The sequence below is a fragment of the Tenrec ecaudatus genome, chromosome 1 (genome assembly GCF_050624435.1).
Source record: "Tenrec ecaudatus isolate mTenEca1 chromosome 1, mTenEca1.hap1, whole genome shotgun sequence".
In the NCBI taxonomy this organism is placed as follows: Eukaryota; Metazoa; Chordata; class Mammalia; order Afrosoricida; family Tenrecidae; genus Tenrec; species Tenrec ecaudatus.
The window spans coordinates 182,279,065-182,304,178 of record NC_134530.1 but is presented as its reverse complement, the minus strand read 5'-3'; the positions used below and the strand labels follow the sequence as shown (position 1 = coordinate 182,304,178).

General features: G+C 42.6%; 2 protein-coding genes across 8 annotated transcripts in view; one reads left to right on the top strand and one right to left on the bottom strand.

The window, feature by feature from the left end:
• SCYL3 (SCY1 like pseudokinase 3) overlaps positions 1 to 17,613 on the top strand; it is a 50,883-nt gene extending 33,270 nt beyond the window's left edge. For 2 of the 4 annotated variants that reach the window (XM_075564691.1, XM_075564700.1), the window contains 9 exons: positions 688 to 790; positions 1,920 to 2,031; positions 3,681 to 3,758; positions 8,705 to 8,844; positions 10,014 to 10,198; positions 12,430 to 12,601; positions 14,524 to 14,688; positions 15,827 to 16,506; positions 16,947 to 17,613. In XM_075564691.1, coding sequence (XP_075420806.1) covers positions 688 to 790; positions 1,920 to 2,031; positions 3,681 to 3,758; positions 8,705 to 8,844; positions 10,014 to 10,198; positions 12,430 to 12,601; positions 14,524 to 14,688; positions 15,827 to 16,506; positions 16,947 to 17,006 — 1,695 coding nt within the window. In that variant the 3' untranslated portion in view covers positions 17,007 to 17,613. The remainder of the gene's footprint in view (positions 1 to 687; positions 791 to 1,919; positions 2,032 to 3,680; positions 3,759 to 8,704; positions 8,845 to 10,013; positions 10,199 to 12,429; positions 12,602 to 14,523; positions 14,689 to 15,826; positions 16,507 to 16,946) is intronic. The other 2 variants (XM_075564681.1, XM_075564709.1) reach the window with 2 other exon arrangements.
• FIRRM (FIGNL1 interacting regulator of recombination and mitosis) overlaps positions 14,117 to 25,114 on the bottom strand; it is a 59,195-nt gene continuing 48,197 nt past the window's right edge. For 3 of the 4 annotated variants that reach the window (XM_075564657.1, XM_075564640.1, XM_075564666.1), the window contains 4 exons: positions 22,821 to 22,925; positions 21,971 to 22,051; positions 18,642 to 18,761; positions 17,606 to 17,929 (listed from right to left, as the gene is read on the bottom strand). In XM_075564657.1, coding sequence (XP_075420772.1) covers positions 17,729 to 17,929; positions 18,642 to 18,761; positions 21,971 to 22,051; positions 22,821 to 22,925 — 507 coding nt within the window. In that variant the 3' untranslated portion in view covers positions 17,606 to 17,728. Of the gene's footprint in view, positions 17,291 to 17,605; positions 17,930 to 18,641; positions 18,762 to 21,970; positions 22,052 to 22,820; positions 22,926 to 25,114 lie in introns of those variants that run through there. The other variant, XM_075564648.1, reaches the window with a different exon arrangement.

The window sequence follows — 25,114 nt, the reverse complement described above, 5'->3', positions numbered from 1 at the left end:
GTAAAAAAGACGATCTCTACCAGTAAATTCCAAAGCCAGCTGTTCCCTCTAAGCCTGTCATTTGGCAATTATAAATGTGCATTGAATCACAAAGGCATATTTAATGTGTTTCACGGACCATGGGAACTCAGCGGTAGACATCAGGGTAGATCTAAAACTCGAAATAAATAAGTTTGATCCAAGTAAATACTGATTAGTATTCTGAAAAGAAAAATAATAATAAAAATGGAACAGGGAATATCAAATGCTTAGTTCTTTAAGTATTTTATGAAAAAATTATTTTATTAATGGGTATGTGTGACTAGAGCTTCAAAAAGCTTATGGAAAAGTTTTATTTTTTTAATTCAATTTTCCATGAACTTTTTGAAGCTCCCACATAATGCGATACATGCTATACTAGGTGATGTTAAAAATATCCACCACCACCGGTTGCAGTTAAAAATACTTTCGAAAGCCAGAGACACATGTCATACCCTGACTTTTTTCTTCTCTCCTTCCTTTCTGCCCCTGTTCGATATTTCGAAATGTGTGATAAATTTTATCCCTACTAGTTTAAGAGCCTGAAAATGAGGGTGTGGTTAGCTTTCGTGTCATAAATGCAACCACAGGAGAAATTGCCTCCCAGAGCGTCAGACATGACTTGTCAGGCAGTCAGTCCCCCATCTCAATGGTCTCCACTGCTTTTAGTCTCCAGAATTCACAGCTTTGCCGGAGCCCCACGGACACGCCCGGGATGCCTATTCCTTTGGAATGTTGGTGGAAAGTTTGCTGGGCGCCTTGAGTGGTGAGGGTGAGTTAGAGTCGCACTACCACATGCTTCAAGACAGTGGGCGTCACCCACATCTGTAGCCCTAGCAAGATGCCTGATGGCGGTCAGCTTTAAGACAGAGTTAACAGGCACAGGGATGGAGCTCTGGGTTGCAGTAGTCAGAGATTGTTACCAAAGAAGCATGAACTATGCCTGTCAGAGCCAGGCATCTTGTTATCGTGGTAATATTCATGTACAAAAGACTGCCTTATTGATTAGTTTGTTGCCATCTTAAAAAGAGTTACGATTCAGAAATACTTTAAAAATAATTCCTCAGTAAGATTTCACTTTTCTTTTTCTCCGTTTGTTCAGAGCCCCTTTTTTTTTTTTTTTTTTGCCCTCTTGATGTAATTTGTGAAATTCTTTTTTTCTTTCATTGCCTCTTAAAGGCCAGGGTGCTAGAGTCCCGGTGCTCTTCTTTCAGGCTAGCTGCATGCCCTGCAGACTGCTTCTCTCCTCCCACCACTCCAGCCCCTTGACTTGAAGCCCAGTAAGTCTATTGGGGCACCTGCCCATGAAGGCACGCGACTGTCTTTATCTCACTGGGCTCAGCTGTGTGCAGCCTAGAATGTCTAGTGCGCATCTCCTCCAGGCTAGGCAGGCTTCTGGCATCCCAAGCACCTAATGGCTGTTGGCTCTAAATTCCCAATCTCAATTCGGAAAAATTCAACCTTTAGGGCCTATAGCATCCATTGTGTGTTAGGAACAAACTTTCTCTCTTAAGTAAACTGGAATGGTGCAGCTTTGCACATCTTTGGGGGACTGAAACCGTAGTCTTTCAAATGATTGTGTGGCCAGTGTTTGAGGACCTAGCTGATGGAGGCCAGCACACAGGCCACTCCTTTCTCCTCTTTGAGCGTGAGCCAGGAAATGAGGGAAGGAGGGAGCTTCCTGGGTAGGGGGAGAGAGGCGGGGCTAGTCGGGCTGGGAGGACTACTTATTAAACCTGCTGAGGAATTTGCTTCCTGGCACCCCGGAAGCAGTTTAGCAACAGTCAGGGCTTTGTTTGCTTGGGTTTTTCCAGGTTGTTTTTGCTCTCGTCAGCCTCCAGCCATAGAGGTCTGAACCGAGGGAGACGGCATTGGAAACTAACTGTAGCTCTGGATTTCAGTTTCAGCGGATGTTCTCTCCAGCTTTCATCAGACCTTGCACTCAACTTTGCTAAATCCCATTGCAAAGGATCGGCCAGCCCTCTGCACCCTACTCTCCCATGACTTTTTCAGGTGAGGGGTCTGTGCGCCACGCCAGCTGCTGCCGGCTCTTTCACACTGTCTTGTCGGGTCTTGGTTATTGATCATTAGGAGAGATTGAATCTGGTCTCCAGGAAAGAATAGAGGGAGGAGGAATTAGGATACTTCTCAGAGCCCTTTCACAAGTAGGAAATGTAGAAATCCTTGATTATCATGGAGGTTAGGTGTAGGAATGATAGCCATGTTCATTAGGGTTTCCTATTATGAGGGAAACAAGCCTGGTTGCAGGGGTCTATAGCAGTATCTTAATTGAGAAAATTAATAAATAGCACCGTTCCCTTCATGGGAACCCTGGTGGCCTAGGGGTTACAAGCTGGACTGGGATCCATAAACTCACAGGGGCAGTTCCGCCCTGTCCTGTATTGTTTCTGTGAGGTGACACGATGGCAGTAAGGTTTTTTGGGGTTTTTTTTGCTTTCTGTTTCCCTTTTTTATTGAAGTTTTTACTGTAAATTGGGTGGTGGGTTTACATTTCAGAGTATGAACTCTGAGTATTACAGTTACGAGTTTTATTGCTGAACTTGTTCTTGTTGAGGGGAATGAGCCGAGCTGGGTCTGTGCTTGTGTAAATGAACCATTCCTGTGCTGCTGGGCCAGAGGGAAACGGGTGTAGACTTAAGAGAAAGAGACCCCGAGGTGAGGGTCACCTGTGCTTCTGGGGATGTTGTGCCAGGCGGGGCTGGTGTGTGCAGACCCAGCCCCAGGCAACAGTCCATACCTGTGTGAGCTGAGAGTGCCCGGTTGAGTCTCTCACACATAACCCTGCCTCCTGAAGAAATAACTGACAGCAGGAAAAAATGCAGACATTCCTGAGACTTGTCGAAGAGATTCCTCATTCCACACTTCCTTTGAAAATTTTACTGCAAAGAAGTGAGGAGTGAGCTATTTGTAATGGTAACCGTAACATTCCTCCCAGGCTAGAGGCTTTGTGACCCCCCCATCAATTATAGCCAAAAATGTGCTTGAGAACAGGCCACTAGACCTTGAAGCATGTTATGTAGCAGTGGTTCTCAACCTTCTTAATGCCTGGACCCTTTAATACAGTTCCTCACAAAATTATTTTTGTTGCTACTTCATAACTGCAATTTTGCTACTATTATGAATCAGTGACTTCTGTGAAAGGGTCGTTTGACCCCCAAAGGGGTTGCGACCCACAGGTTGAGAACCGCTGTTATAGAATGTATATGCTTTTAAACTCTCAGTAGCATCACAGATTCCATTTTGATAAGGGGAACTTACAAAAGTTCATGGAAACTTTTGGTTGCCTTTCAAATCCCTATGTCCATGAACTTTTTTTAATGCTCCCTCATCTTAGATTCCCGGTAGGCTTAACCCAGGCGTCCTGGTGTAGCAGAGGATAGTTTTTGGCTACCTACTGATGGAAATAAACATGAAGCAATCTGCTCCCATAACGATAGGCAGCCGTGGAAACCTTACAAAACAAAGCAACACCGTAGGTCACAGTATTGCTTTGCTTTATAACATTTGTCTCATAAGTGATTTAGTTACATTATAAAATTTTAAATTACATAGTTTTTCTTGTTGAGAATTATGTAAATAAAAATTATTTCCGTGTTTCACATGCCTTTTCTAATTGATCATGCATTTTTTTTACCATTTAGAAATGATTTTCTAGAAATTGTGAATTTTTTGAAAAGTTTAACATTGAAGAGTGAAGAGGAAAAAACTGAATTTTTCAAGTAAGTTTAGAAAATTAAGACCTTAAATTTAATTACTCGGGTAATTAATGAGAACAAGATATTCTGGAGAAGATGAGTCAGATGTTTGATGCAACGAAGTATATGTACCATGTCATGTGTGTCAGGCTAGAGATCTCTGGAGGGAAAGCATGCAGAGACTGCTAGTGGGAGGTGTGTAGAGGGCGGACTGCCCACGTTGGGTGGGGAAGAGGTGGGCAACACTAGTGAGGGAGGAACAAAGGCAAGACACAGTGTGTTGTCTTGAGTCCCTTGTATGAGGGTCAGGACCAACTATTTGACGGGTTTGTGACTAGTGGATTTCAGGCACTAAACCCACCCATGGGAGAAAGCAGCTGTGAAATGATTAGATTCACGTGTTCTATAAATGACTGCTACGTGTGGAGGAGACAGGCTGGGAGTGGCTAGAACTCTGTGGCAATTCAGGCAGTCAGTGGAAGGCCTCCACATTGTTGGTAGAAAGGAGGCTGGAGCCACTGCTGCAGGGGCAAATGAGCAAGTCTTGGTGATCACTATGAAGGCAATACGGAGTACTGGAGTGAGGGTGGACCTGTTGTGCCTGGAAAAAGATGAATTCTTATGAGGGTGCTGTGGTGGAAAGGGTATGGGACCTTAAAGATGATGATGGCATTTGGCCAAGTGGCTCTGAAACTCCGGGGCAGTCTTAATGCGAATGGTGAATATTAGTGAACTTAGCCTATAGGTGGTGAAATTTTCCCGAGAAAATGGGTAGCCTGGAAGGGTCAGTGGGCCCAAGCTGGAGCATTGGGGCAACCGATCTTGCAAGGGCATGAGTGTAAGGGATGAGTGAGAGAAAGCACTAGTGGTTAGACATTTCAGACAAGGGCAGAAACACAGTGGTGCTCTCAAAGGAATAGAGAATTGGAGAAAGAGAAGAGCAACCAGGAAAATCAAGGAACTTAAAGAGCAGTGGCAGTAGAGTGAGTCGGATTCTTGGAGCTCTACCAATTTAGCCAGTGAGACTTGACCCAAAGGTGTGAAGCCCTGCCTCTGTGGGGCTCCACACCTACCTCCCCATTGAGTGCAAGAGGAACCCCACTCCTTCGGCAAGCAACCTGCCTGCAGGTGCTCAGCTTTCTTGCTCTGAGGCTGGGAAGCCCACCATGTCATCTGCCACTGGCCTCCTGATTCAGCTGCTGCCACTACTCACTGTCCCTTACCATTTCCAGTGTCACACTTCTCTGACTCCTGAATTGGAGGGGTTCTGAGCGGGAATTTAGGGTCCAAAGGATGAAGCACTCCACTCCTAGCTCTTCTTTTTTTAAAAATCATTTTATAGGGAGCGCGTACATACGTAACACTCCATAGTTCATTCACATCCAGCAGCTTTGTACAATTGCTACCACATCCAGCAGTATTGTACAATTAAAAAAATTGAAAATGTATCAAAACATTTTCCTTCTTCTTGAACTCCTTGACATCAGTTCTGCTTTATCCCCTCCCTACTCCCCCTCCCCCCTAGGAACCCTTGTTTGTTTTTTACCACATTTTACACCATCCAGTATACCCATTTATATACAATTTCTGTTGTTTGCTCTCCTGAAATGGCATTGTACGGTCATCGGTGCTATTAGCTGCTCCCCCTTTCCTGCTTCACCCCACCTCACTTCCCTTTCCTCAGGGAACCATTACTCCTGTTACTGTTTCTGAAGGGTTCTCTATCTTGGCTTTCATGTACCAAATAATCTTAATTATACAAGTGAATATACACAGGTCTAACAAGATTCATGAGGTAAAACAAAATCCTTAATACTATGAGGAAGAAATATTAAAGAGCTAGAGGATAGTTAAATGGTTCATCAGTGCCCTACCACACCCTGAATTTATCATCCCTTCCACGTGACCCTTCTGAGAAAGAATGTCTAATTATCTTACAGGTGGGTTTTGGGTCTCCACTACATCCCCATTCCTTCACATCAATTTGGTTGCTTGTTTCTGAACTTCTGATACTTTTCCTGTTGACACCTCATGATCACACAACTTAGAGGTGAGAAGCATTATTACTAGAGGAGAAAATAGTCTAGGAGGTAAGAGACTGAGCATGTCTTAGGCTGGGGACAAAGGTTTTAGTGAGTAGAGGGAACAGTTGAAGTCTCCGTCCACATGGCGTAGGCGGGAGGGTGTGATACTAGAAGAGAAGGAATGTTGGAGCAGTGAATGGCTAGGATGCCCTCAAATCACTGGCACCTGGGAAGGAAGTTGGAACGAGTACAGATGTAGGCCTGAAGGAAAACCACACGATGTGTCCTATTAGTGCCTATTAGCAATTTAGTACCTTAGGAGCCCTGGTAGCATCATAGTAGTTACAAGTTGGGCTGCTAACTGCAAGATCAGCAGTTTGAAACCATTAGCTGCTCTATGGGAGAAAGAGCGCTTTCTACTCCCATAATGAGTTCGTCTTGGAAACCCAGTTCTATCTTGTCCTATAGGGTCACTGTGTTAGTCTGGGCAGACTGGAGAAACAAATCCACCGAAACTCGTATGTGTACATTAAGAAAGCATTCCAACCCAGTGCTGTCCAAGCCCCAAAGCCCAACATTACCCCATAAATACCAATCTACAAAGTCTTCCTCAATCTCACAAAGCACACTCAATGACGACTACAGGAGAAAAATCAAATCAGTGAGCGTGTAAGCATCTCAGTGCTGGCAGGGGTCTCCACACAGCTGCTCCAGCACCCAGGGCTGCATCCGGGTCATTCCATGTGGCTTCTCAGGGACGTCTCACAGGAAGTTAGCCTTGCCATAAGAAGCAGGGAACTGGCTAAGGCAGCTGCACGCTGGTCCAACCATCAGAGAGCAAGATACCTGAGAACTAGAACAATGAGGCTCACCAAGCAATTTATCTCTCCACCCTTCAGTTAACCCACATGTGTTGATTGGCCAGGTTGGCACAAAATTACCTTAGTCACCATGAGTTGGCATCAACTTGATGGCAATGAGTTTGGTTTGTGTATCTAGTTTGAACAAAGTTTTTTTTTATATGTATGTATTATATATGAGGGGGTGTAACAAAGTTCATGGAAAAATAGAATTTAAAAAATGGACTTTTTCCCATTAATTTTTAGAAGACCTCTTGTATCTATAGATGTACATCCCGACACCCTCCTCTCCTCACTACACCCTCTTTTCTCACTATGCCCTCCTCCTCCTCTGTTGATTAGCCTGTAATGACATCTCATATTTACAGAGTAAGAAGTCTGACAATTTTGTGCATTTAACATTACACATTTGGCAGTTTTGGAAATATGCAGGCTGTGATGGTTAAGGTGTGTGTCAACAAGTTGTCTGGATCATGATTCTCAATGGTTTGGCAGTTATGCAATGATGTCACTTGGTAATTATATAATTACATTGTCCCTTTTTTTGTGATCTGATGTGGTCACCTTCCATTTTTACTAATGCTGACTATTGCCTAAGGACCCAGTCTTTGGAACCTAACCATATCAATAATCTACCACATTTATATTTGAGAAAGTTACTGATGAGAAAGTCTTATCATGGGGGGGTTGGGGGTAGGAACCATTTTTCTGTGAATAAAAGGCAGTTTGTTAAAACACTTTCCAACTTGGAATTGAGGTTTTACAAGCGGGGCTCAAAGAGTTTGCAGAAAAATGGAGTAAAGAGATTATGGAATTTTCCACAAACTTTTTGAAACCTACTTATATGTATGAGGGATACAAAAAGAAACCTGTAATCCACCCCCACCCCGCCAAGCCATGTAATTAGATTTTTTTTTTAATTTATTGGGGGCATGTACAATTCTTATCACAATCCATACATCCACCATTGTGTCAAGCACATCTGTACATTTGTTGCCATCATCATTCTCAAAACATTTTCCTTCTACTTGAGCCCTTAAAAGATTTTTTTTATAAACAACTTTTATCACCTTCAAAGTACTCTCCATTTACACTTAATACATTTGTCAAATCTGTTATTCCATTCTTAGAAACATTTTTCAAATGCATCTGTTTGGATGACTGAAAGCACCTCCCTCATATTTTTCTTCACCTCTTCTATATTGTCAAATCACTGTCCTTTCATGTCCCTCTTCATTTGCGGAAACAAAATGAAGTCACAGGGAGCAAGGTTAGGAGTGAGGTGTATGGGGCAAGAGAGTGAGGTGTATGGGAGCAAGGTTACGAGAGTGAGGTGTATGGGGCAAGACATGCTGCTTTTTGCCCAAAACTGGCACACTGAAATGACTGCGTGAGCAAATACATTGTCATGGTGGCAGAACCAGTCCCCCCATCTGCCACAAATCTGGCCTCTTTTGTCACACACTGTTAGGCAATCTTTTCAGAACCTCTAAATAGAAAGCTTGATTAATAGTCTGACCTGGTGGAACGAACTCCAAATGCACCACAAGTTGACATTTTCATCCATCAGAAAGTTGATGGATGATCAGAACGAAGTTTGTCATTAGTCGACATTTCATCTCTTTTGAAATGAGAAAAGCACTCATACACTTGAGTTTCCCCCATGGTACTGACCTAGTAAGCTGTGCTCAACATCACAGAAGTTTTTGTGGCATTTTTCCCAAGCAGGAAACAAAATTTCACAGCTGCTTCTTTTAAATCAGCCATCACAAAAAACAAAGTTCAAGCGAAACTGCTTTTATGAAAAAATCCAGTCACCAGAGAGAACCTTCCCAGGTGACACCAAACGGTGCACTCACTCAGAACTAGTTGTCTGCTGCTGATGCTCATTTATCTGGAAAAATGGCTCTGCTCCGCCCAGTGCAATTCTGGATTTTGGGAGGTCCTCCTCGTACGTTAACTAAATTTGGAGGCAGAACTGTAGAGGTTCCCTTACCTGATTTCAAAATACATCACACGGGGAGAAGTGGAAGTAGTTGGTGTGTAAGCATGAGCAATTTCCCCAGCCTGCCTTCTGTGCCCTCAGATTTCTGCTGGATCGAGTCAGCTGCTTGTCAGAGGAATTAATAGCCTCAAGGCTGGTGCCGCTTCTGCTTAATCAGTTGGTGTTTGCAGAACCAGTAGCTGTTAAGAGTTTTCTTCCTCATCTGCTTGGTCCCAAAAAAGGTGAATTTTCTCTTCAAAGTATTATTGTAATTAAATCATTTGTCAATTATTAGTCTATATTCAAGCAGATTGAGTTTACTCCAGGGCGTGGTTTATGTTTAGTTCTGAAGATCGAGAATAAAGATTGCCTCCTGAATAATTACTGACTTTAAACTGGTAGCGGAGTCACAGGATAAAGATGGAACACCGTCCTGGAGAATCAGATTTATAATAGTGAGCATGTGGACTCGAAACTTAAATGCATGTGGAGTGTAAGACTAAACATACATCATACTTTGGAAGATGATGTAGAATGGGGTGCCCCTAACAGCCCACCAGCAGTCAGCCAGTTTTCCAGTGTGAGTGGAAAGATGGTAAAGCGCCAAGCTCATTTCATTGGTCAGGCCTGCAGTGTCTCTGAATGTGAAGTGATTGTTCCTCTGAAACCTGCAGCACTCGAGAGAGCGCATCAGGTTAAAACATGCGGCATTAATTTAATGGTACTGTACTTGTGAGTCTGGGGTAGTACTGCTGTTGGAAATTATTTTCTTAGCTCTCAGTCCACCCGACCAGTGCTATAGGCAAGTTTTAAAATACAGAATGTTACTTGGCTTCTTGGATGCTGTTCCCATCAGCCTTGCATTTTCTTCTCTCTGTAACTTTCTCACCATTCACTTAGTCAGTCTGAGGTAGAGGTGTCTCAGAATTCCCCAGGGAGATTTTTCAAATCGCCTATTAAACTGAATCCACAAGTTTTGGGGACAGAGTATGTCTTTGGGGATATGGGTGCATCTTTTTTTAATCCCCCCAAAACTAATAACCAGAAAGAGAGGACTGCTGGGCACTGAGGCCCCATTGTAGCAGTGAACACAGGGTTTTTGCAAGTAAAATTCTAACATTATCAGTGCCCTTACTCAGTGTGATTACACAGTTATTGAGTTGTGTATTAAAATACAAACATTACAGTGCATTGAATGATCTTTCAAGAAGATAATTTCTACAAGGCAGTGTTATTGAGATAATTAAACTGAGTAATTCCAGGAAAACAAGAGGACGTTCCTTGGTTTGAGGAGTAGGAATGTAGAAGATTCGCTGTGTAACGTTCTGGACTGTGTGACCGAGGCTGAGCGCTCCTTTCACTGACATGACTGACACCTTCCTCATGTGTTACCTGTGGTTTCCTTGGGTAGATACCGTGCAGGGAGAAACTCCCTGCCTGCTGTCGCTGGCACTGTTCCAGTCGCGAGTGATCCCTGTGCTTCTGCAGCTGTTTGAGGTTCACGAGGAACACGTGCGGATGGTGCTGCTGTCTCACATTGAGGCTTACGTGGAGCACTTCACGCAGGAGCAGCTGAGGAAAGTCATCTTGCCACAGGTCAGGGGCAGGCCCTCTCCAGGGAAGCATGAGGGTGGGGGTGCAGAGGCTGTGCTGGAGGCTGACGAGAAGGGTTCAGAGTATTCCAATGGGAGCTTAGGGCTTGAGGCCAGTCAGTTAAAAGTCGGCTGGAATACCAAGGGCTGCAATCCAAACTGTGTTTCCATTTCGTTACACAAGGAAATCAATTACAGTGACACCTCAGTTGTCGAGCCAAGCGCGGACCTTCCACTCCTCCAGCAGCAAAGCTTGAAAAACATCTGCTTGGTGTTCATAACTTTGCTAGATAGTCAAACTGAAAATCCAATTTGAAAAACATGTGTGAAACAAGAGTGCGTCTCTAGTTGCATCTCGCCGCTGATACAAAGGGTGACACTTCAGTCAAAGCGCCACTCTTGTTCCGACAACATGTTCGTGCTAGTATGGCACAATATTCCTCGGGCTCTGTTTGGGGGGGGAGGGGACTTATTTGCATAAATTGGAGCACGGGTGGCTCCAACGAAAGGCGGCAGCAGCAGCAAAGCAGGAGGAAAACAATCAGAGTTAAGTCAGTGCCGCCTTTGAAGCACATCGGCTTGTCTGATTTGGCAACTGACATTATCAACAATTTTAAGAAGGAAAAATCTGATTAAAGTGGCCAGTGTATCGAAAGGTATGAAATTGTTCACCACAAAACAAAGAACCCAGGCCATCTAAACGGTTGAAAAGTACTGTGAACTTGGAGAAATCAAACTAACTGCATGGCAATATTTATCCAAGACACTGCTGTGTGAGCGCTAAATGCCTCCTTAGCGATTTGAAGTCCTGGAAAAATGAATTTATACGTGTAATTTGGTGTCTATTATTATAGGAAAATATGTTCAGTTCTCAAGCATTTCCATGTTTCAACACAAATTCGTAATGAATTGAGTTCAACAACCAAGGTCTCACTGTATTTATATTTGATCTTAACCTCAGAGAATTTTTTTAATTGTTGGCTAATCTTTGGAGGGTAGTGAACAAGAATCACTGGTGCAATACTTTGGAAACCTAATCTGCAAGAATGTATTTGGTTATGGCATGATGTAATTCAGCTGAAATTGAGAGGAAAAAAACCCAACAAAATGATTTTTTAAAAAAAGAACAGCCAAGTATAAAAATGTAATCCAAGCCAATTAGGAAACACAGTTCCGACCTGTAGTGACCCTTTAGGACAGAGCAAAGCTGCTTTGTAGGGTTTCATAGGCTACAGCTTCTATAAAAACAAACTGCCACATCTTTTCTCTGGCAGAAAGCTGCTGGTAGGTTTGAATGGCCAGTCTTTTCAGTTAGCAGTCCTATACTTAACCCACTGTGCCACCAGGAAGCCATTACATTAATTTGCCCACTCAAGGGCTCCCGGTTTTAAACTCACTCTCAATTATAGCGACCCTATAGGACAGAGTAAAACTGCATCTGTGGGTTTCTGAGATGGAAGGAGTAGAAAGTCTCAACTTTCTCCCTGAGAGCTGGTAGTGATTTTGAACTGCTGACCTTGAAGATCACAGCCCGATGTATAACCACTGAGTCACCAGGTTTTAAAAGATTTTGTCACTTAACATGGGATCTTTCAAGTAATGCTTTCCGATTGGGATTAATTTATTTAGAAATAATTTTTAGAGCAGTTTTATTATGCTTAGTTTTGTGCTTCCTTACCCAGTAACGAAGCATAAAATAACTTAGCACGTGTGTAACACCCTTCCTATTTTCAGGAGCTCAAAAGTAGACATTTCAGTATCTGCTGCTGTATAACAAACCACCCAAAACATAGGTCTCAGAAGTTTTTTATCCTCATTCTCTTGGTTGACTGGCCCCTCTGGTTGTCAGCTGAGGCCTAAAGCTAAGAAAAAGTTCACCTGAGCGAGCACATTGTGATGCTGCCCACTGCTTTGTTGACAGCAATGTTTCCTGAGAGTGGGCGATACCACTGGGGTGTGTGGGTGGGGGTGCGACAGCGGATGCCTACATTTTTTAATTGCTGGATGTTGGGGGTGGTGGTAGGGACTGAGGTTATCCCCATTTCAGGAAAAAAAATTAAACTTTCCTACTTTAGCCCATAATCCAGGATAAATAAGTAGCTGCTTTTGCAAGCCCGATGGATCACTCCATAGTCCTCCAGGGGGAGGTGTCACCCACTTCAGAAACACATTTTTAGAGAGAGAAAATGATAGGGATTGTGGTTGTCTCTTACTTATAATCTGATTCCCCTCTAGGTATTACTGGGCCTGCGGGATACCAGCAATTCCATTGTGGCCATTACACTCCATAGCCTGGCAGTGCTGGTCTCTCTACTTGGACCAGAGATAGTTGTGGGAGGAGAAAGAACAAAGATCTTCAAACGTACTGCCCCAAGTTTTACTAAAACTACTGACCTTTCCCCAGAAGGTAAGAATGATTAAAAGCTCTAGCTTTTTAAGTGTTGTTTAAACTTTAGATTTTTCAAATTACACAAGCCATAGCAGGTGGGTTATATTCAGTCAGATGAGAAACATTAAGAAAAAAGTTTCCCTATATACCTCTCCCTAGAAATAATACTAGTTTGATCTCTGTTTAAGCTCAAAATATACAGATGTATGTTTGTACATGCAAGAAAGCTTCCAAAAAGTCAATGGAAAAATTACCTTTTTTAATTCCAGTGTTCACCAAGTTTTTGAAGCCCCTTTATAGAGGGTTCATTTTTGTGTTTTAAGAAGATATTTTTTTCATGTAGCACCTTATCAGTCTTGTCAATACACCGGTACATAGAAATCTAGCTCACCTTTTGATAACTGCCTAATCTGTCACTGAATATAATTCATTTAGCAGTGGGTATGCATTGTGGGCATACAGGCTATAAGTAACCCTTGCTGGTGGCACATTGATTAAAATACTTGGCTATTAACCAAAAAGTTGGCAGTTCGAACTTACTAGCTCCCTTGAAGAAAGATGTGGCAGTCTGCTTTTGTAAAGATTTAGAGCCTTGGAAATTATGGGGCAGCTCTGTTCTATAGTGTCGCTGTGAGATGGAATCAGTAGCAGTGAGTTTGGTTTTTGGTAATAGCTATAGAAGCAAGGATAAGAATTCTGTACCACTAATCTTATTGCACCTTTATTTTGCTGTGTAATTTTAATAAAACTGGTATTCCTTATAAAGCTATATATATATAGCTTTTTCTCTAATTCTGATGCCCAGAGAATTTTTAAGATAACTGGCTTCCTAGAGTTCTGAAAAATGTTCATTTTTTTTCGTACTGCTAATACAAACACTGTCAGTGTGGTTCCAAGGAAGTTGAAAAGGATAAAGGCTCTTCTCACCTCCTCTTCTGTCAGGATATATCCATTTGTTATTCTCTTAGCAGATTGCACCAGATAGTAAATGAGAGCTCTTTAAACACACCAGAACTGTTTTGGGGGTGAGAGATGGGTGGGAGAATTTATTGAGATACAGCTTAGGGCTTGTTCAGGGCTCCTTCATATGCAGAATTAGCAAAAGCTTCTGCACCTAACCTCTTTTATTTCTTGGATGGAATTTCCTAGACTGAAGACACTCATTTACATCGTCTGAATTACCCAATCATTACAGGAGACCCCAAAAGGCAACACACCCGACAGCAGCAGTGGAAGATTTTTTTTGTGTTAGTTTCCTGAAAAGACAATTTCTAAAATAGATTATCAATTTAATCCCCGACTCCGAGTATGGTTCTTCCTGAAAGAGACGGGTGTGAGGCATGGGTGCAGCCCACACAACAGTTTACCACAGCCTCTTCAGAAGGACATGGGGCATTGCTGAGATTGGGCCTCTCACACGCCCTTTATTCTTAAAGGGAATGAAAGTGGGAACCACCTGTGATTTTAAATCGGCACCAAAATGTTTGTAAAAAGCTCTAACGTTCACAGCTAGGTATCCTAAGTTACCTGTCTCATCCAAACTCTCCCGGCCTGCTTGGGTCCCTTCTGTTCCACCACGTAGGCATTCAGCCGGGGCTTAAACACTGCTAAGAACAGGCAGTCCAGTTCATAAGGAGGTTGTTTCTTCCTATTTTGAAAGATACTCTCTACAGCTTTTTTTTCTTCTAAAGATCATTTTATTGGGGGCTTACAGCTTTTTTAACAGTCCATACATCAATTGTATCAAGCGTATTGGTACATATGTTGCTATCATTTTCTATTTGAGTGAGCCCTTGGTATCAGTTTCTCTACAGCGTTTTTATCTGTGTTAACTATAACTACTTCCATTTTCCAAAGTCATTCTCAGTCACCGCCCGATAGATGAAGCAGCACTATACTTTCTGTCCTCTTCACTCTTTGGGGTTTTTATTCACCTTCAGATTCTCCCATGCACGTCGCCTGCAGCCAGCACAGTAAGATCGCACCAATCTTGGAGAATCCTTCCTCTAGCCTTTTATCTAAATGTTTCTTTTCTGGCAACTTGCCCGTCAGCAGCAAGAAGTTCATACAGCAAGATTATTACTACAATACTCTTTTACAGAAAGGTAGAAATACTACATTTGCATAGCTTTTCTGTTGCTTGCATGAATGTTTTCTTGGGAGTGATAATTTAAAGGTTGAGGGCATTTAGGTAATTTGATATTTCTTGTATCATACATACAGCTAAACCTGTAAGAGACAGGAAGAACTCTGGGAACTGCCTTGTTTTTCTGGGGCTTTCAAATTTTCTGCCTTCAACACGCCACTTTTCTCTGTTAGTGGAAAATATTCCCATTTTCCTTCTCTGACAGGTTCCAGCTCGTGCAGGTTTTACTGGATATGATTGTATTGTCAGCACTGGGCTTGCTCATGTCTCCCTGGATGGTTGGGTACATACCAACTCTCCCCATAAATGGTGAGAAGAGTGTTGACACCTTTTGAATCCCCTTTGAAACCAGATACTTTACTTTGGAGCTTATGATACTTCAGTGCAATATTTTCCAACTCATACTAAGCAACAATAATCCTGGGCGATCTTAGCAGGTCTATCATGAAAAGAGAAGCCTTCTTGACATAGTTGTTACAAGTTGGCGTACTAACTGCAACGTCAGCGGTTTGAAACCATCAGCCACTCCTGGGGTGAAGGCTTTCTACCCGTTTTAGAGTTGCAGCCTCAGAAACCCACAGGGGCAGTTGTACCTACAGGGTCGGAAATCACCTTGAAGCCAGCGGTTTTTTGTTTTTTCATTTTGGTTGTGAAGAGTTCTGTGGTTAAGTTTAGGGAAATCAGCTTCAACAGAATATTGCACAAGATTTCTGAGTGCCATACTTAAACTTAAGGAAATCCTCTTTCAAACTAGGATGTGTTAGGGTAGGCAGGTTTATTTGCATACACAATAACTACTGCAGTGTGCTGGTAATGAACATCTTGAGGGGAAGAGTGCCTCGCTTAGAACATGTTTTATATTTGCTTTATAGACAATAATCCACAAACACTAAGTTTGAGTAGATAGCAAAGAACTGAGTGCTTTAGTTAGTTATTACCTGGCATCTTTAATGCAATTACATACTTCTGAGTTATTTTCCTCCAGTTTAAGTATGCATGGATATTTCTATTTCTTTAGCTTGAGATTGATTTAACCTTTCTCCAAATATATTGCTTGCTCGTAACCATCGTTTTACAATTATTGCACGTATTCATAGGCAATCCATTTTCTCAACCTATTAAATTTCCCATGAACGGGGTCTCAGATGTGAAAAGTCCTTCAGAGGACAGTGAAAACACCCCCTCAAATCCCACAAAGGCTGAAGACTGGCCTGACTGGAGCGAGCCTGAGGAGCCCGACAATAAAACTGTCGACATACGGATTTGGTCGCAGGAGCCACATGATACTGCAGAGTCCCCAGTGAAGGGGGAGACTCGGGATGACTTTGAGCACAGCAACTTAGAAATGGAACTAAGCCTCAGAGGCGGACTCCCGGCTGCAACAGCTATTACCTCAGGGGAACAAAAACCCATTCCTACATTGTTTCCACCCACTGAAGAGTATAGTCCTTTGAACGTAAGCCTGTCCCCAAAGACCAGCCTCATACAGAGCGGGGAGGATGCAAACCAGAAGCCACCAAAAGCGTCAACAAAAGAAAGGTCCTTTAAGATTCCATCAGAACTTGGTTTAGGAGAAGAGTTTACCATTCAAGTAAAAAAGAAACCAGTCCAAGATCCTGAGTTGGATTGGTTTGCTGACATGATTCCAGAAATTAAGCCTTCAGCTGCTTTTCTTATTTTACCTGACCTGAGGGCAGAGATGATGCTTCCCAACAAGAATGATATCTCCCCAGTGGTGCCGTTTTCCTCAAAGTTTGCTGCAGCAGAAATTACTGAGGTGAGGGTCTGAAGGATGACATGTCGGCGGGGGGCTGGGTGGGGTGGGGGAGCTGTTAGTTGCCATTTCATTTCAAATGAGGGAAAAATTGTTTAAAATAATCAAGTTGAACATAAAATGAAACCAGTTCTTACAAATGGTTATTTTTCCCTCCCCAGGCTGAGTGGTAATGGTCCACTTGGTACATGAATAGCCTATTAATTTGGATGAAAGGAGGTTAAGCCAAGAATATGGCTTCATCAGACTGACTTTACTGAGTTATGTGATCCGTGAAATTTTGGTTTCCTACCATCTGGTTTTGTAGTACTGTAACCACAGTAATTCTTGCTACTTCTTGGTTAGCTTGGGAATTGAGTTCTGGCATCAAAGACAAGGCATAGGCCCCTTTCCTTTCTAGTTCTCATTTTCAGCAGGCTGGTCTGGTGTGCTTTCTGTTGCAGGGAGAGACTGGCGGCTGGGGAGAAGAAGGAGAGCTGAACTGGGAAGAAAATAACTGGTGACAAGCGGGTATGATTACACTTTAGGGGGAAAATTTTTTCAATTAAATTAATACCTCAAAAGCAGGCTCTGAGGACAAAAAGACCCAAAGCAGCCTGTTTTCCCCGTACCAGGAGCATTTTCTTGTGTGTGCCAACTGAAGCACAAGACCTCAAGTGCTGGCTTTTGAAAAGCCTTCCAGGAGGCGGCTTCAGTAACTGGTCTCTAGGAGAAAGAGTCTGAGTGCAATAGACTGACGCTAGTGTCTTTGGAAAGGTTGGATCTTACTGCTCTTTCCAGGATGATTCTGGAAGTAAAAATAAAGATCAAATATCAAGCTGGTTAGCTTAAATTGTGCCATTTCTTTGAACAGAATAGTAAGCTCTATTAAATGATATACTGAAAAAAAAATTAGCTGTAAAGTATATAATTTTAAACTAAGATTTCCTTAGGCAGCTTATTTATTTGTTTACAGTTCTTCTGAGTGAAAGGTCCTGTGTGGATATCTGGGCAGTATCTAATTGGTCCACTTGTATTACATTATTACGTTGTACCAAAGTTCATAAAGAGGAATATTCCCAACGACCCTGTTCTCTAAATATCAAATAAAGACTATTTTCACTAGATTTAACTTTACAAAAGTTGTTTATGTGCTTGATGATGTACAGACATAATTACACAGTATTTCATTTACATCATGTACATACATACCATAGGTTGACATCAGTATACATCCCCAGTACATTCACGTCTCCTCCGTGAGCAAGCAGCGTTTCAGCTCAGCGAGCCTTTCTTGGAGTGCCTCAATTTCCACAGGCAGCCAGTCCGGAGCAGGACACTTCTGGAGTAGTAACTCAATTGTCTCTAAGGCCCCAGTAGCTTTTTGTAATGCTGTCCTGTACTCTTCTTCTAATGGGAACTCACGACGGGCTCTTTTTGCACAAGGCTGCAAAATGAGGGGCATGTGGCAGGTATAATACCGACTCTAAAATGCTAAGAGGGCTGGACTACAGTAAAACTTATTGGAACAAATTTATATTCCAATCCATTGCTTCCTCACCAGAGGGCATTCCCACCTCCTCCAGGTCATGTGGAAAACTGAAAGCATTTCTGGCCTCCTCTCCCTGTGCCAACCACCTCAAAAACACCCACTAGGTAGTGTCTACCACACAGAAAAGGTGTCGGACTCCTATAAATGGTTACCTTTGCAGATGTGAGGTCTAAAAGTTCCATGAGAACTGTAACAGTTCTCAACATTTATGTATTGCTATTTCTAAAAGTACTGGTAGCATTCAAAACATTATTTTATCTTTGTGTCAAATGACTGCATTTTAGTAGGTATAGTAGGGTAGATGATACGTAAGGCAAAGTATTTAGCCATTTAGAAAGTAAGGTAACAGATTTTTTTCTGTGATTCCAAAACTACTCTCTGGGATACTAGAACTTCCCCCAAAGGTCATGACAAATGATTTCAGATTATGTGATCTATGATGTTTATAATTTAGTATTTAAAGTATCCCCACCTCTATGTATTTGATAACCTTTAAAGAAATGTGATTTTAAAAGAGCAGTGACAAAGAGTTTTACGTGCATAATTTCCATTCTCAATATCCCTAATTAAGAAAAGCAGCATCTCCACACTGCAAAGAAACCCTTACCTCTAAAGGTGACCACCTTGCTACTTCCAGAGTCCCTTTAACAAAGGGCTCCCAGAAAACACCTCTCTCCTGTTTCACACGCTCCACTCTGGCAGCTTCTGTTTCCGCTACAAGCCGAGTCTGCCACAAAGAAACAGCATTAATAGTGTTCTCTAAATTTCAAATGTTCAGAAAATGAAAAGGTCAAATAGTTTGTGTAAGTGCTACATGATAAATCATTTTGCCTCAGCCTGTGAATCAAGCCATCTCTGGAAGTTAGTTAGCTGGACTCACTGATAACTTTAGAGGTTGTTAATAAGAAACACTGTTAATGTTTTAATGATATAATTTGGATAAATGTCACCCAGCAGTGCTTTGCCCCTACAGAAAAGCTGTACAATCCTCTTACTAGAGAAAAACATGACAATGAGCTACTCTTTTAATAGGAGTCCCAGTGGGTTATGCAATTGGGCTATTAATCACAAGGTCAGCAGTTCAAAACCACCAGCCACTCTAAGGGAGACATATGAAGCTTTCTATTCCTGCAGAGATTTTTTTTTAATCTTTTTATTGGGGCTCATAAGGCTCTTATCACAGTCTGTACATACATCAATTGAGCAAAGCACCCTTATACATTCGTTGCACTCGTCATTCTCATAATTCACCTTCCACTTGGGTTCCTGGAATCAGCTCGGTTTCCCTTTTTTCCCCTGTCCCCCTCCCTCCCAGATCCCACCCCTGGTCCCTTGATAGTTTATAAATAATTATTATATCTTTTACTCCCCGGCGTCTCCCCTCACCCGCCTCCCCATTGCCCATCTCCCAGAGAGGAGGTTACACAGATCTCCGAGATCGGTTCTCCCTTTCTACAACCCCTTCCCTCCTGGTGTCGCCACTCCCACCGCTGGTGTTGAGGGGTTCGTCTGTCCTAGATTCCCTGTGTCTCCAGATCCCCCACTGCACCGCTGTACATCCTCTGGTATAATCAGGTCCGCAAGGCAAGGTAGAATTGGGGTCATGATGATTGGGAGGGGAGGAAGCGTTCAGGAACCAGAGGAAGGTTTTTAGTTTCATTGTTGCTACCCTGAACCCTGAGTGGCCCATCTCCTCCACACTACCCCTCTGGAAGGGGTGTCCAGCTGTCTACAGATGGGCATTGGGTCCTCATCACGCCCTCCCCCTCTTTCACGGTGATGTATAATCACCACCACCCCACCTTTGTTGTTGGAGACCTGGTCTCCTCTGCCCTTCACGATCACCTATGTTGATGTGCTGCTTCCGTGTGGGCTTGGTTGCTTCTGGGCTAGATGGCTGCTGGTTTGCTTTCAAGCCTTTAAGTCCCCAGACGCTACATCTCTCAGTAGCCGGACACCATCAGCCTTCTTCACCACACTTGCTTATGCACACTTTCGTCTTCAGCCATTATGTGAGGAAGGTGATCACACAATGATTGTTTTTGTTCCTTGGTGTCTGCTACATGGTCCATTCAACACCTTGTATTCGCTTAGGCCGTGTGCTTCTTCTCTGTGCACTTTGTTGCTTCTGAGCTAGATGGCCGCTTTTTTGCCTTCAAGCCTTTAAGACCCCAGACGCTATATCTTTTTTGATAGCCGGGCACCATCAGCTTTCCTCACCATGTTTGCTTACACACACGTCTGTCTTCAGTGATCATGTCGGGAAGGTGGGTATCCTGCAATGACTGTTTAGCAGGGCGAGGTGCTATTGTATTGGGGGATTATGCATGAGGAGGCCCAATGTCCATCTGCTACCCTACTACTGAACCTTTAAATATATGCATATAAGTCTATTGCCCCCATAATCATAAATATATTTACATATGTACATGTCTGTATTTAGGCTTTTCTGTATGCACTTTGCCTCCTACTCCTTTCCTCTATTTCCTTTCGCTTTCCTCCCGTCCCATTACCATGTTTAGCCTTCATTCTGGTTTCAGTAATTCCTCTCAGTTACCTTGTTCTTGGTCACTCCCTTCCAGTCCTCCCCTCCCCTCCCTCCTCTGGTTTTGAACCATTCGCTGTTTCCTTGTCCCTGTGTTGGGCGACACCTCCTCCCTTCCCCTACCTCCCACGCTCTCATGTCCCTCCAGGGCCGTTGGTCCTGTTGTTTTCTTCTCTCATTATTTGTCCAGCCTATCTTGTCTAGGTGGACCTCCTGCAGAGATTTAAAGTCAACTCTAACCTTACAATCTCTCTATGATTCGGAATTGACTAGATGGCAATGAAGGGTTTTTTTTTTTTTTGGGCTAATCTTTAATGTACAGATTAATAAAATCATATACTTAAATTTAACTTATATGTATAATGTATATAAAAGGCTTTCTGCTATCAAGTCAGTGGCCGTTCACAGAAACTGCACCTGTAAGTTTCTAAGACTGTAACTCTTAACTGGAGTAAAAAGCCCAACTTTCTCCTATAACCAGTACACAACCAGGGCTCCTGCTGTACTTAGAATATATCCTTATTTATATGCATTAAAATGGGTTGATTTTAATCATTCATTGTTCTTATTCTAGTTCAGTTTAATAATAGGGATATTATAAAAACAAAAAAATGAAGTACCCTTAAGCATAATTCACTACGTCCCAGGCTTCCAAATTCATGATTTAACAGTGCTGTCAGTACTTTTACATTGAACTTTTTTTTATATGAACTCTTAACTTACCTAACATCATAATCCACACATTGCAAAAAATGTACAAATATGGGAGCTAAGCTCTTCAATATTTTGTTTTCAACTTAAAAGGGTGGGAGGCTTTTACAAAACGACCTTGGAAAAATGGATTTTAGTCTGAAACATAAACAGAAGAAGCCCTGCATTATCTACCTGAGAGACAATACGTGCTATCCTATTTGTCCTTCTGCAGGTAGAGGAGCAGCCGTCACTGCTCAGGCGTCCGTGGAGGCAGTGCTTTCCCACCCTGGCCATCTCACCCGTGTTCAGTGCAAGCACACCCCAACTGACAGCCCATGTGTTCTCTAGCAACATTTAAAATGGGCTAACTCACGGGTTCTCAACCTGTGGGCCTCCACCCCATTTTGTGAAACGACCCTTTCACAGGGGTCGCGCGATTCATAACAGTAGCAAAATTACAGTTATGAAGTAGCAACTAAAAATAGTATTATGGATGGGGGTCACCACATGAGGAACTGTATGAAAGGGTCGTGGCATCAGGAAGGCTGAGAACCACTGTACTCACTGACAACACGGGGGCACCACAGTGAGAAGTTTAAAACATATTCCAGTTGGTTACAGTTAAACCGTTTCTAAGGGGAAAAACATAATAAAGACAAAAACATGGAGCCAGTACTACTTTGGTTAGCAATAAATACCTTTTCCAGAAAGGATACAACTTTGTTCTTAGTTTCTTCAGAACTGAGGCACTGTGGAACGATCTCTTCATGATTTGTTCCCTATTAAAAGGTAAGAAGACTAATTTTGATACATTTCAACAATTTGCAGACACGTGTAGGTTGAAGAGCTATCTTAATCAAAAAATGTATTTTAAAGAAAAGTACATAGTGCCGGGGGATCAATATCAAAAATATCAAATTGCCATTTTCAGGGTGCTTTAGAAGGATACAATATTAGCTTCTGTAGCAGTCCAGGGTGTGAGCTTTAAAATTATGTTTCGTCAGCCATCCTACTTCCTCTAGAGCCCTCGTGTGCACTGGCATGGCTGCAAACTATGAGTAAGACTGCAGGGGAAACCCAGGCAGATCTACCTTCTTTGCAGAACCAACAGGCTACGTGACAATTCAAGAGAAAACATGTTATTAAGTTAGAAGCGCTGTCTGGAAACAACCAGTGTTAATGGACTTGGTGTGAATACCTAGTCCAGCCCTTGCTAGCCAGAGGACCTCGGCAAAGTCATTTCAGTTATTTCTCATAAAGCATGATTAGTCATGTAGCCCGGTGGTTCAGTGAGCACTAGGCTGCTAGTGTAAAGGCTGGTGTAGTCACCCCGCTGCTCTGTAGACCAGCCTGGAGAGCTGCTCTCAAAGATGACAGCCCAGAAAACTCTTAGGGGGCAAATCTGTCTCATGGGCTCCCCTTAGTGGAAAATGGCTTGAGGGTACCTAACGATAGCCCCCCCCCCCCCCCAGCTAAAAATATTCTACAAATAACAGACCAGCAGCTCAGTATTTTTGGAATCCTCATGGATTTGGTCCTAAAATTTACCTCAGCAAACTGAGTAAATGCCTCCAGCGTGTGTTGTTCTACCAGCCAGTTCCTGTCAGCTAGCAGTAATGCAAAAAGACAAGACAGATCAGGCAGAATTTCATCCTAAAAAGAGAACCAGATACAGAAAAACAAACCTCATTCAATATTCCTATTTTCTAGTTACCATAACTCTGTCCCCGAGAACATAAGACAGACACATTTTGTCCTTATATTTCTTCCAAGAATCACGGCCTAATTGCTTCTGGGAGCTACTAGCTCTCAGTGTACCTGGAATTAATTAAAGGATATAAATGAAGAGCAAACAGAAAGAAAAACTAGTCCAGCACAGAACTAGTCACTTCTCATTATGCACAATATGCCCCTGCTTTCTCTTCTTGCTTGATGTCACCCTCTCTACTCCTTAAACTCCTTTCTGGCCACTACAGCTTTCTTTTGCCAATATTATTTTATCGTGATTCTTGCATAAGGCAGTAGTCAGTTATAAGCTCAAAAGACACAGCCTTTTAAGCCCTCTGTTGGTACTTTTCATCTAAACACTACCCCTCTGGGCTCACTTCTTTTGTATTCAGTGTTGACCAATCTCAGGGTAGGATCTGGGTTCTCTTCCCCCATCCACCCGATCCTTGAAATGCTCTCATTCAATGACCTTCAATGCATGGCCACACTCTACATCTTATTTGACCCCTCGAGTGTACTTTACTTTGCCCTCCTTGAAATATGTTATCTTCAAAATATAGTACCTGTGCTGATGGCTTCTTAATTTATACCCGACCTAGACTTCTTTCCCTGCATTCCAGATTCATAGATCCAAATGCCTACCCAGTATCACTTGAATCACATAAAGACATATCAAACTGTATACAACACTGGACCCCGATCCCTCCTCCCAGTCAGTAATAATTCCCTCAGTCTTATCCATTTCACTTACTGACAAGTCAATTCTTCCATTTGTACAGCCCCCCCACCCCCCAAAAAGAGCGGAGAGGCTCTGACTCTATTTCAGATTCCTTAGGTCACTATGAGTCAAAATTGATGGCAATGAGTTTAGTATTGGTTTTCTATCTAATCTATCAGCAAATCCTATAGCCTTTATTCCTTCTTGTCACCTTCAGTGCCACCCCCTAGCACAAGCCACTATCACTTCTAGTCTGGATTTTTATAATGGCTTTCAAATGCTGTTTGTTCTTCTTCTTTCATCCATTCTATATTGTTTTTTAATTTTTATTTTATTAATCATTTATTGGAGGGCTCATACAACTCTTATCACAATCCACACATCAATTGTATCAAGCACATTTGTACATTCGTTACAATCATTCTCAAAATATATGCTCTCCACGTAAGCCCCTGGCATCAACTCATTTCCCCCCTCCCTCCCCGCTACCCTCCCCTCCCCTTATGAACCCTTGATCATTTATGTTATTTTGTCATATCTTACTGTCCAGCATTTCCCTTCACCCACTTTTCTGTTGTCCATCTCCCAGGGAGGAGGTTATATGTAGATCCCTGTAATTGGTTCCCCCTTTCTACCCCACCCTTCCTTCACCCTCCCAGTTATCGCCACTGAAAGGATCCGCTCTGGAGTCCTTGTGTTTCCAGTTCCTATCTGTACCAGTGTATATCCTCTGGTCTCGCCAGATTTGTAAGGTAGAATTGGGATCATGATAGTAGAGGGGGGAGGAAGCATTTAAGAACTAGAGGTAAGTTGTATGTTTCATTGTTGCTACACTGCACCCTGACTGGCTGGTCTCCTCCCCATGACCCTTCCGTAAGGGGATGTCCAATTGTCTGCAGATGGGCTTTGGGTCCCTACTCAGCACTCCCCTCATTCACAATGATACGATCTTTTTGTTCTTTGATGCCTGATACCTGATCCCTTCGGCACCTCATGATCACACAGGCTGGTGTGTTTCTTCCATGTGGGCTTTGTTGCTTCTGAGCTAGATGGCCACTTGTTTACTTTCAAGTCTTTAAGACCCTAGACGCTATATCTCTTGATAGCCGGGCTCCCTCAGCTTTGTTCACATTTGCTTATACACCCGCTTTGTCTTCAGCAATCGTGTCAGGAAGGTGAGTATCATGTAATTCCAGTTTAATAGAACAAAGTGTTCTTGCATTGAGGGAGTACTTAAGTAAAGACCCAATGTCTATCTGCTACCTTAATACTAAACCTATGAATATATGTACATAAATCTGTTTTCCAATCCTCATTTATAAATATATTTACATATGTACATGCCTCCATTTAGACCTCTATAAATGCCCTTCGTCTCCTAGCTCTTTTCCTCTAT